The sequence below is a fragment of the Littorina saxatilis genome, linkage group LG7 (genome assembly GCF_037325665.1).
Source record: "Littorina saxatilis isolate snail1 linkage group LG7, US_GU_Lsax_2.0, whole genome shotgun sequence".
In the NCBI taxonomy this organism is placed as follows: Eukaryota; Metazoa; Mollusca; class Gastropoda; order Littorinimorpha; family Littorinidae; genus Littorina; species Littorina saxatilis.
Window position 1 is genome coordinate 34,307,521 of NC_090251.1, and position 12,002 is coordinate 34,319,522.

At 41.3% G+C, this 12,002-nt stretch overlaps 1 protein-coding gene across 1 annotated transcript; it reads right to left on the bottom strand.

The window, feature by feature from the left end:
- Positions 1–276: 276 nt before the first annotated feature.
- LOC138971248 (myotrophin-like) lies at positions 277–7,103 on the bottom strand. The gene is made up of 4 exons (XM_070343939.1): positions 6,927–7,103; positions 6,036–6,146; positions 3,162–3,245; positions 277–2,691 (listed from the first exon to the last, which is right to left on the bottom strand). The coding sequence occupies exons 1-4, from the start codon at positions 7,002–7,004 to the stop codon at positions 2,605–2,607; spliced, it is 360 nt and encodes a 119-aa protein (XP_070200040.1). The 5' UTR covers positions 7,005–7,103; the 3' UTR covers positions 277–2,604.
- Positions 7,104–12,002: the final 4,899 nt, after the last annotated feature.

Here is a 12,002-nt window from a genome sequence, read left to right on the forward strand (position 1 = left end):
ACAACATTCTGATGAATACTAAACATAACGTAAAACAATGTAAACCAAACGAAACAAAAAGCATTTTCTTTCTTTATTTGGTGTTTAACGTCGTTTTCAACCACGAAGGTTATATCGCGACGGGGAAAGGAGGTACTTTCTAGATGGGATAGAGCCACTTGTTAATTGTTTCTTGTTCACAAAACAAAAAGCATGTATGTATGTACACTTACCAATATTGAATAACACAGAAACATATACACACTCGCTCATATACAAAGCACACTGTAAAAGAAGTTGCATTAAAAATGTCACTTTATTTGCACTTTGACAATCATGAATTTGTGCCTGACCAAACATTCATACACACTACAACCCCAAGTGGAGAGATGGAACAAGAAGCTCAAACATTCCTGTCCAATTTGTTTGCATGAACCTGCCCACCCCACTGTATATATCCCTTGCAATCTGAACTGTTTGAAGACCTACTGCATTTGCCAACATTTTTCTTGTGTGTTGAATCTGTTTATGCACAAACAAGGACATAATTAGTCACTGATTCGTTGTGACAGACAAAAGCCACAGATAATGATAATGAACTGAGAAATTACATTTACTTGAGTTCATTGCATGCGCAGAATCTCACAAGATCTAGAAATCACGACAGCCAACTCATTTATTCAATAACATGTACTCAGCAATTGTATTCAAGATTTTGTAATTGCACAACGATATTCAGAACATTTTCAGATATTACAAAATATTTGATGCAATTAAATTATTTATTTTGAACTTTGATTAGACACAGAGAAGAAAAAAAAGCACATAAAAACAGGTTTGTGTTACAATAACATCATTTCTTTCAATTTCATATGCCTCAGCGCATTTTCACACTTTTACTTTGGAAGAGAATGATATCGATAGCACCTGTCACAAATAACTACTCGTGAAGGTGACACAGTCAAACGCTGTCTTCAGAATTGGTCCAAGCTTGCATCACAGGCACTATAATCAATTTCCCAAGAACACTGGTCCCCAGTTCCAATGCTCGTCATTCTTAAAACGGAACTATTGATATAAAAAAACAACCCAGTGAGGATGAGCATGTTGCAGCTCAATATTTCCGGTGACTTTCCTCAGCTTTGCAACCTTGTGATAAATTTTAGTGTGAAATAAGTGTGGTTGCCATACTGTGTAGCTTTGGGTCCGAGAGGAAGGTAACTTGATCTTGCCTCGGTACCATCACTCTCCAATACTGCATGTCTTACAATGTACATACATTTTCCCAAGAAATTACAACATTCTTGAAATTTTTATTAATCTTGCAAGTAATGGATTGAGCCATATATGCTGTTGTTCTTTTTCAATACTATTACTATCCTGCATTCCAGGGCTGTATCGCTCTCCAATTCATGTGCGTAAATTTATCCAGGTAACAATATTCTGGAAGTTACTGCATGAATCTTGACTCGCAATGATCCAGGTAGAAGTCTCGACGGTTGCAGTTTTGTACATCTGTCCATAGACCATTTATCCTGGACCGCCAACTAGCTCTCTCTCCGCTCTTTCTCTCTATTACGAGGTAGCGGCCTCTCGTATTTAGGAACCTATGCTTACAAGCCTTTCAGAAATCAGGGGGACGTGATATCCGGTGTCGATTGTAAACATGGACGAAGTTGCCGAGGTAAGTTCTGAAAATGCTAAAATAAACTCAGCAAAAGTGCATAATGGAACATGTTTTTCGATGAGTTTTGTTAAGTTTAGTTCGGAGTTTTGGAAAATCCAGTTCATTGTCACCTCCCATTGTCACAAATAACTGGAGCGTGCTTTCTTTTCACTGTCTTCGAATCGCTGGCCTTTCAAACCGGACGCGACGCACCCCTGAAAGTCGAGAGTCGTAACCTCGAAGGGTCACGTGACGAGTTGGCGGTCCAGGCTATTTGGTCTATGATCTGTCCCACTGCTGTGAGTAATGCCCTTGGGGAAGTGATTCACTTGCCTATATCTCCTGAATCCATTTCAGTTATACACACGTGGAAATTAACCGGCCCATCAAAATACCACTGGTTCAACTATCTACAAGATATAAATACGAATTTAGAGTTAAATAATTTAATCTCTAAAGTAACAACAACAAAAAGCACAAAAAATTGAGACACTCAGGTCTTTAAACTGGCACAAGACAATGCTTCCAAAGGGAACATAAATTGTGAAGCTTGGTCCTATTCCAGAGAGCCCACATGCGATGCAACAAAGTCAGATAAATTACACAAGTTAAAGCGTTAACACTCAGAGCCACCTTACCCCTCTCAGAATTAAAAGCAGAAATCAAAAAGACAAGCAAATGCTCATTCTAACACATACATGTACATATTGCTTTACATCACACCATAAATCACATTCTTTCACTCACACAAGCCTGTATTCAATCATTTACAATAGAACATAGATGCACAAATTAATATGAAAATGTGATAAATGGCTCAAGCTTGCAAAATAATGAAAATAATACTAAGAAAGTACAATTTTCACAAAATTAGAGCTGCTGTTAGATTAACTAGACGGGCCTGGTTTTCCCTTGGTCACTTGGTTTCGAAATACAAGCATACATGTTTGATACAAGTTCTACTTCAAAAGGTCTTTGATCTCCTGTTTTTCCGCACAGTCTACATAGGAGGCACCGTCCGGGCTCTTTCCCGATTTGTCTGCTCCCTGGTTAAAACAATTGAATAAAAGATCAGCATAATTTAAGAACCACAATGTATAAAAAAGCAAAGAAAACAAAACAAAAAACAACACATGCACATCATAAATGAACAAACTTGAGCGAACAAATCTCTTTTTTTTTAAACATACACTCGCAAGTATATATTTCTACAATAGCCCCGATCATGCACGTTAAGTTAGCATTTATAAGCAACTAAACCAATTCCTACGATATCATTATTAAGAGCACCCGTGAAATATATGGATTGACTCAAGAACTGGCATCTTAGAATAGATGACATAGGTAAATGGTTTAACTCTCAGAAATCCTTCTAAAATCAACATCTTGGTTTAATCCTCTCACTTTTCCAGAGACATTAACCTGCTGAATGAAAACTCACTTAGAGATGCTGCATATATATATTCCAGGGAAAACAGTTTAAGTTGAAATTATTTGCTACAGACTCAGTACTTACCTTCTTTAACAAAACTCTCACGCACTCAGTGTGTCCCTCAAAAACTGCAGAGAGCAGAGGAGTGATTTCAAATTTATCAGGTGCCTGCAAGACAAAAGTAAAGACAAATTTCAGTGCCTACAAAATTCTGCAGTTTCCTTTCATTAAAAGAAATACCCACAACCACCACTCACACAAACAGATTGACACCCATACTAATACAACATTAACAATAAAACTTAGCCTGCTGTATACAGCCTCAAGACACATTCCACAACCAAGGCTGATAGAATATCTGGCACTAGTTGAGCGTTCTTCTGCTTACACATTTTCGTTCATCTGGCACTATATCTTTTAGGTTTTATAAAGCACTCGGATATAATTTCATACTCAGTATGACTGCATCATAGAATTAAAATTACTGCTTGTATTTTTAAAATGAAGTACATGTACATACACATACTCATCCTCATTTGCCGGGGGGGGGGGGGGGGGGGGGGGGGGGGGTAGACACATTATTCACGTAGGACATGGCAGAGCCAGATTCCCCTTTAACCCTTTTAATGTTTCAAAACCTTGAATATTAATTAACATTTGGTACTGTTTAAAGGTGGTCATCTACATTTTTGCTTTTTTTCAATAAACTTATGGTTAGATTTCAATAAAAAGTTAAAGGGCAGCTGTCGGGTTGCCTGGCCTCAAAAATGCGCGGAGTCGTGTGCAAACACGCGTTTAAGAGTTTTCCGAGTTGATTCAACTAAAGACTGTTGATTTGGTCCAGAAGAAGATACTTTTATCATTAGTTTGAAACCATGAAAATGAGTGAAACTTTCTGCTAGTTCTCACAATCAACAAAAAAACGAAGCAGTTGGCAGGCCGAAACGACTCAAAATCCGCGACCGACAACTCTGTCAGCACAAGAAGAGACGCCGCAGCGTTAGCCTGGCAGTGACGTCATCCGAGGAACCCGATAAGGCCGCTGCGAAGTTTACAGTACAATGCAGAGTACAGCTGGGCATCTGTAATGCTGTACGCGTGATTAATGCTTGCACAAAGTAAAGTATTAGGGTGGTGGTATCTTCTCAGGACCCATGTTCCCATCTTCTCTTCTTTGATCTGACCAACTGCAACCTTCACAAGTTATTTCTAAAGTGGTTCACATGCTGTTGCTACTCCCCCAGTCCACCCGGTTAAACCATAAAGTTGCTCAACCACAGACCCTCATGTCCCTGGTCAGCAGACACTTTACACTGAAGAAGGTCCGCTTGAGGTGTCACGCCAATTACCGTGTACCTGTGAGGTACTGAATTCAAGACAAAAACCAACTCTGTCCGTGGGAAAATCTAGGAAAGAGATAATGACAATACGTCTTCAGTTACTCACTCAAGTAGGTAGACGAGATAAGATAAAGGGAAGAGAGACGAAGACAAAGATGAAACAGTGGATCTAGTGTGAAAAATGGGGGAGGGGGGTTCGGCCGCAAAAAAATCAAAGATGAATTTGTCAAACTGTGATTGTGATGGTTATCGTGTGTGTGTGTGTGTGTGATAACACGTATGTGTGTGTGTGTGTGATAACACGTATGTGCGTGTGTGTGTGATAACACGTATGTGTGTGTGTGTGTGTGTATGTGTGTGATTACACGTGTGTGTATGTGGTGTGTGTGTGTGTGTGTGTTTGTGTTTGTCTGTGTGTGAGTGTGTTTGTGTGTCTGTGTGTTTGTGTCCCTCGACGCGTGACATTATGCCAATAAGTTGAAAAAAACAGGGTTCAAGTGGGAACACCTGAACAAAAGCAGGAGGGGGACGGAAGACACTTTACTGCAAAATTTTGTCCTGGGAGAAGACACCCCATCCTAAGTTTCTCTTCACCTACCCGTGAAGTATGCTTTAGGGCTTGACTAGACAACCCGATTGCGCTCACTACACGGTATAAAGAGAGCGCCGTTCAACCCGGCCGATTCCTCGGCTGACGTCACGCGTCCAAGGGAAGTAATTTTCGAGCGGGCTGCATTGCCTCAGCCAAGAATGCAAACTTTCTTCGATTAAAGACATTGTAGCATGTCTAAAATCTTCGGACTTGTGTTATCAAGCTGTTAAAATCACCAAGTAACTTTTAAGTATAGTTTCAGTTACATGAGAACTCATTCTGATGAATAGATTTTGAGAGCCACAACCCAACAGCTGCCCTTTAAGTCAGATGATGAAAGAACCATAGAGAAAAAAGTTATAGAAAAAAACATATATGTAAAAACAGTTTTTATTTTTGGGTAGTGTCTCAGACACTTCCAATATTTTGTTTTCTGTTTGCTGAGAACATGTGCTTTGCCTAAAAATATCGACCAATCAAATTCATACATCTCTATGCTGACAGTCACGCCTACACAGTTACAGCAACAGTTTGACACTGGATATTGGAGCGCTGTCCACGATTTTTTTTAAACGAATGAAATGCACGGTATTCGAGAGGAGTTTTGCCCTCGGCATTTCCCAAATAAGGATATTCTACTATGCTGGAATACTACAATGAATTTTCAAACGGATACGTACCCTTGCTTCGTTCTTCTTGATCGAAGGGGGGTGTATTTTTAATATTTGTAGGGAATAGACTCAGCATTTTAATGGTCAAATGTCTATTTATGTATAAAAATGTAGACAAGGACCTTTAAGAATGGTTTCCAAATTCAAGGAAGCTGTTGCAAGGTGCAACCTGCCAGTATGTTGAGACTAAAACAAGATCATGATGAAAAGCGATAATTTGAATTTCAAATTCAATTCACTCTGTGCGACTTCAAAGGACACATATTACGTAGAACATGGCAGAGCCAGTTTGATGATGGAGAGAGTTAACTTGGGGTCATTGCTCTTGAATTTTACTTTAGTCCTACAAACTCACATTAATCTTGGCCCCTTTTGTCAACAGGTACTCGATGACTTCCACTTGCCCATAGTCAGCGGCGTAATGCAAGGGGTAGCGACCGTTGATCTGAGCATTCACATCTCGCCCCTGAAACAAACAATTAGCAATCTCACAATCACAGGTTTCTACGCCATGCGAAACACGAAAGCATTGATATAACGTCTAGTTTTCGTATGAGGGCTTCCACCATATACAATCATGGTACCAATAGATTATTTTTTAGTGTAGTAAGTAGCAAGATCAGACTGTGTTAACCAAAAAATGTACAAACTCTTGAAAACCTGAACTTGAAATGACTACATGTAGTTCTTCTTCTCTTCCTTTTGGAAGGGGTGTGTGTGTGTTTTTTCCTACAAGTCCTATATTGTTTGCAAGCATCCATGTGTATAACAATAACATTAACAACTTAGTTTTAGGTGCATAAAAATGTATGAGCCTTTATAAACTGAGGGCAGTCTTGGCAGCAGACAGACAGTCTTTTCATTTCCGTTTGCATTCTGAGGAAGAAACTTCCTTCTTGGTGTGTGACTGCTCAGTCGATCACTGTTCATACACCTCACCGGATCTAAGTTCCCCCTCCCCGCCCCTCTTCCTAGACGGTGACACACCTTCCGCATTCCTCACACTTCATTTCTGCTATGGCTGTAATTTCAACGTACAAATCACAGTATCAATGAAATGCCTTTCGCACGTGATAGAACATACGTACTCCAACTGAGCTGGTGAAAAAATACGTGCAAGAAGTATTGTTATCATCTAGCCAGACAATAAACACAAAAGCACTTGACCGACGAAAAGATCGTCTGAAATTTGTTAGGGGCGGTGCAATTTCGGTAAAAATTAAATTTTGGGGGTCACATTTCTCACCTTGTCAACAAATTCCTGGACTGCCGCTGCTTCGCCATTTTTCACACTCCAGACAAACTTGTCAGCATCGTCCCCCATGATTAGATCACACAGTTTGTTCTAATCGCCTCCTCCAAATCCTCGCAAATAAGGCTGGGTGCCGACCGGAAGACACGCAACTTCTCGGATTATCACAAACGAAAGACAAACATTCCCATTGGATAAAAGTGATCAGCCAAGCCAACCAGAAAAGCTTTAACAATTAGAGTCCGATCAGTAGTTATTATCAACTTGCAAGTGCACTACAACTAAAACATTTCCGTTTCCGAGTCAACGCATACCAATTGAAGAATTAGTACTTATCCTCTTTTTGCAACTATGCACTAATCAGCTGTCAGTCCAGAGAAGTGCACTGATTTGCAGACATTGTCAAAGCAATGGAAGGGAAAAAACTCTGTTATTAAGACAATTGATAGATTGCTGGTTACTTCCCCTAAAGTTCCATCCTTCTTACACTAACACATCTTACACACATACACATATACACACGCACGCACGCACACGCGGTAAGTTAATGTAAGGGATAGGCGCAATATAAATACACTTATTATTATTATTATTATTAATTCTACATGTAGTTTGATACTCTTCTGTTCATGGCACAATATCGGCAAACGCTGATTAAGTGCGGTGGTAGATGGTGAGATTCACGACGACAGCTTTCACCACTAAGCTTACCGTAAACTACATTGTAAACGCCCGGCTATGCAGTATTGAGTAAACGCCCCCCACCCCCCACCCCTTTTTCTTTGGGTCAAAAACTATGCAATGGGCACAGTAACTAGTAAATGCACACCTCCCACATTTGGATCAATGGTGTAATGCAAAAAGATAATCTTTTAAAACAAAAATTTGTTTTTGGTTTTCCGGCACTGACTTGAAGTTCTTCTGACACTCCGCTGAGACAATTTACTCATCCCGGCCCGGCGAGTGTGTAATGACAAGAGGCTGTGATAACATTATCATCTTGCAAGAGGCTGTCCCTCGAAACAAAAACCTTACCTTGTCGATGATATTGTTGTTTGCTGGATGGCTTGGGTCAGAACAAATGAACTCGGATTACAGGTATGACATTTCAATTGTGCTTGTTTGGGATATTCAAGTTATGCTAACACACACACACACACACACACACACACACACACACACACACACACACACACACACACACACACACACACACACACACACAACCACGGGTTTCGCCGTTTTGTTTTGAGTCAGTTTGATTGGCATTATTGTTATAAAACCATAGAGCAAAAGGACCTCTTTCATGATTTAAACAAAACTTGAAGTTTGCATTCTGTCGAGGCAATCGCAAACGCATGAGCACGTGTGTTTTTTGATTGAAAGAGACATAATTATAGGATGGGTATTATTTTTTTCCACAGAAACAAATCCTATCAACATTTTCAAACCATGCGACCGAATTTCGCTCTTTCTGACGAGGAACTTGTGATATGATGTATACATGTGTAGTATGACACTCACACACATAGACAACACTGTGAAGGCGTGTATAGTAATGATTACACTGTATTGAATATAAGACTAAAAGGTAAGGTTAAACACAAGCACAAAGTAGAGAGTACTGAAGCAAGAGACTGTTCACTGTGATAGCTGAATGCAGACTGCTGCAGAAGGCAAGGATAAAACTGAGGCTGGCTGTGTGGCCAGGCAGTATGGATAACCATGACTAGTGAGCATGCAGATATCACTACATCTCCCTTCTTAAGAAAAAGACTATTGTTTTATTAATAAGTTTTTTTTACAGTTGATTGCGTGTATTTGTAATTTTGCTTTAGTAGGTAATAAACATTGCAATGTAGGCAAACCATAGTCTTTTAAACACATAGTCTTTACATGATACCAATGTATTAAGTAACACCAATCATGAAGTTCTAATGATCATAACCATTAATATTTTAAATCTTCAAATGTCAGTTTTTCTGTGCATTCCTTTGCACTGCCTAAAGAGAGATACAGCAGTAGTGTTTGTACACGAGTCTGGGTCCAGCTACTGGCATCTGTTATCTATTACTGGTGGGAGCTGACTAGGGGCACTGTTATCTGCTAGCCATGCCTATGACGGCTTACTTGTGCCAAAACCTGGAGTTACCCATTATCACGTGATAATTACTAATTAACGCTGTCAGTTACTGTTTTCACTCGTTAGTTACTCATTTTCACGGGATAATTAGTAATTTTCACGGGAAAATGACTAATTTTTAGTTTTGGCACTAGCAATCCGTCAGGAAGTGAGCCAAAACTAAAAATTAGTAATTAACAGGTGAAAGTTAGTAATTTTCCAGGGAAAAGTAGTAATTAACACGTGAAAATGGTAATTATCAAGGGAAAATTACTAATTTTCCCTTGATAATTACAATTATGAGGTTTTGGCACTAGTAAGCCATATGACGGCTTACTAGTGCCAAAACCTGGGGTTACCCATTATCACGTGATAATTACTAATTAACGCTGTCAGTTACTGTTTTCACCTGTTAGTTACTCATTTTCACGGGAAAATTACTAATTTTTAGTTTTGGCACTAGCAATCCGTCAGGAAGTGAGCCAAAACTAAAAATTAGTAATTAACAGGTGAAAGTTAGTAATTATTCCGGGAAAAATAGTAATTTTCCTGTGAAAATTAGTAATAAACACGTGAAAATGGTAATTATCAAGGGAAAATTACTAATTTTCCCTTGATAATTACAATTATGAGGTTTTGGCACTAGTAAGCCGTCATACATGCCAGAGACTGGAATTTCCTAAATTGCAGTCCCGTGGAAAGTCGCAACTGAATATGGACTATAATTATTCTAGTAGCAATATCACTGTTGGTCTGTTCAAGTGTATCCGTATGACTGCAAGATTTTTTACACTATATGTTACTGTTCTTCACTACAACAGTCCTGTGGATATCTGTTTCTGCAAATAGAAACAGTCAGTCTACATGTCTAATTTCTGCGGGGCTTTGATGATTCGGCCTAATCGTGTTGTTGTAGCTCCGGCTTGTGAAGGAAGCTGCTGTTGTATAGGTTCTTGTTGTAGTTGGACTTGCGGTGGTTTGGGTGTAGCCTCTACTGCTTGGGGAACGTCTCTAATGTGGACTCTGTTCCTCCTGAGCCTCTGTCCTCGTCGCGTGGTAAGCTGGTATGACCTCGGCTCCGCGCTCGGTCCGGTGACGGTAGCTGGGATCCATTTCCCTGTCTGGTGGTCCTGGACTCGGGCTTGTTGACCAGGCTGTAGGACTGGCAGGTCTTTGGCATGCCGATCGTGGTACATCTTCTGTACGTTCTGGCGATCTTGAAGCTCTTCTCTGATTGAGTTTGGGAGAGAGTTAAGCTTTATGGGCATGTTGGATCGTGCTTTTCTTCCTGTCAGGATTTCGAGGGGACTTGGAATAGATGAGGACAGAGGTGTGGTGCGCAGACATAGAAGGGTAAGGTCAGGATCAGTTCTGGCTTGGCTGGCCTTCTGTAGAGCATCCTTGACTGTCTGCACGTGTCTCTCACTCATACCGTTGGATCTGGGGTATCTGGGGGAAGAGGTTGTGTGGTCGAATGCCCACTCTCTTGCAAATGTGACGAAGGCGTCCGATGAGAATTGGGGGCCGTTGTCACTTATCAGCTTGCTGGGAATGCCATGCTCAGAGAACATCTGCTTTAGTGCTCTGATGACAGTGTTGCTAGTTGCGTCACCAGCAAGCTTTCTGACGATGAAGTACTTGCTGTAGTAGTCAGTGAGCAGCAAATACTCGTAGCCATGGAGTCTGAACAGGTCTGTTCCAAGGGTCTCCCATGGGCGACTGGGCACCTCATGTGGCATGAGGGACTCAGGGGACTGCGATGGTTTGTGCTCCTGGCAGATGGGGCATGACTTGGTTCTCTGCTCAATGTCCTTGTTGATTCCAGGCCAGAAGACAGATTCTCTAGCACGAAGTCGCGTCTTCTCGATGCCTTGGTGACCATAATGGAGTTGTTCCATGATGTCTTCCCGTTGTGATTCTGGGATGAGCAAGCGTTGACCTTTCAGGATGAGCCCGTCTTCAATAGATAACTCGTCTCTGAAATGCCAAAATGTTCTGATGGCTGGTGGTACTTCCTGGAGAGTGTCTGGCCATCCTGTCACAATCGTACTAGTCAGCTGGCGGCAGGTTACATTGTCCTCGGTTGCTGCGCGAATGCGGCTGGCACGTTCCGAACTGAACCGCACCATGCTAACCCGTATGTCGAGGTCAATCTCCTGCAGGTTCTTTGCACTTGGCAGTCTCGACAGGGTGTCCGCCAGTGCCATGGTTGAACCAGGTTGATACTCCATAACGAAATTGTAGCCCTGTAGTTTCAGCAGCATTCGCTGGAGTCGTGGAGGAGCTGATGTGAGGGGTTTGTTCAAGATCATCACCAGGGGCTTGTGGTCTGTTACGACCTTCAATGGTCTCCCAAAGAGGTAGGTGTGAAATCTTTGGACTCCGAAAACAACTGCCAGTAGTTCTCTTTCAATGCAGGCGTACCGTGTTTCTGCATCTGAAAGTGATTTGGAAGCATATGCGCTGGGCTGTTGGTCCTGGATTAGGCTGGCTCCAAGGCCTTTGATGCTTGCATCTGTCTGCAGTGTCGGAGTCTTGGAGGTGTCAAAGTATCTCAGGGTCGATGTTTCTGAGATTGCTTCCTTGATCTTCTCAACGCTTGCTTGGTGATGACTCTCCCATATGAAGGGGACGTCATTCTTCAAGAGGTCTCTCAGAAGTGCTGATTTCTCCGAGAGTTTGGGGATGAATGGCGCAAGGAATTGGATGAACCCGAGGAACGTCTGGAGTTCCTTTTTGTTGGTCGGGCTTGCCATATTGTGAAGGTCTGTTACCTTCTCAGGGTCAGGGTGCACTCCATTGGTGTCGTACTTCATGCCGAAGAATGTAATGGAGTCTGTCTTTATGGTACACTTTTCTGAGTTGAAAACTAGACCATTCTCAGCTGCAACTTTGAAGAGGTTGTGGATGATCTTGTCATGTTCTTCGTTGGTCTTTGCGTAGACAGC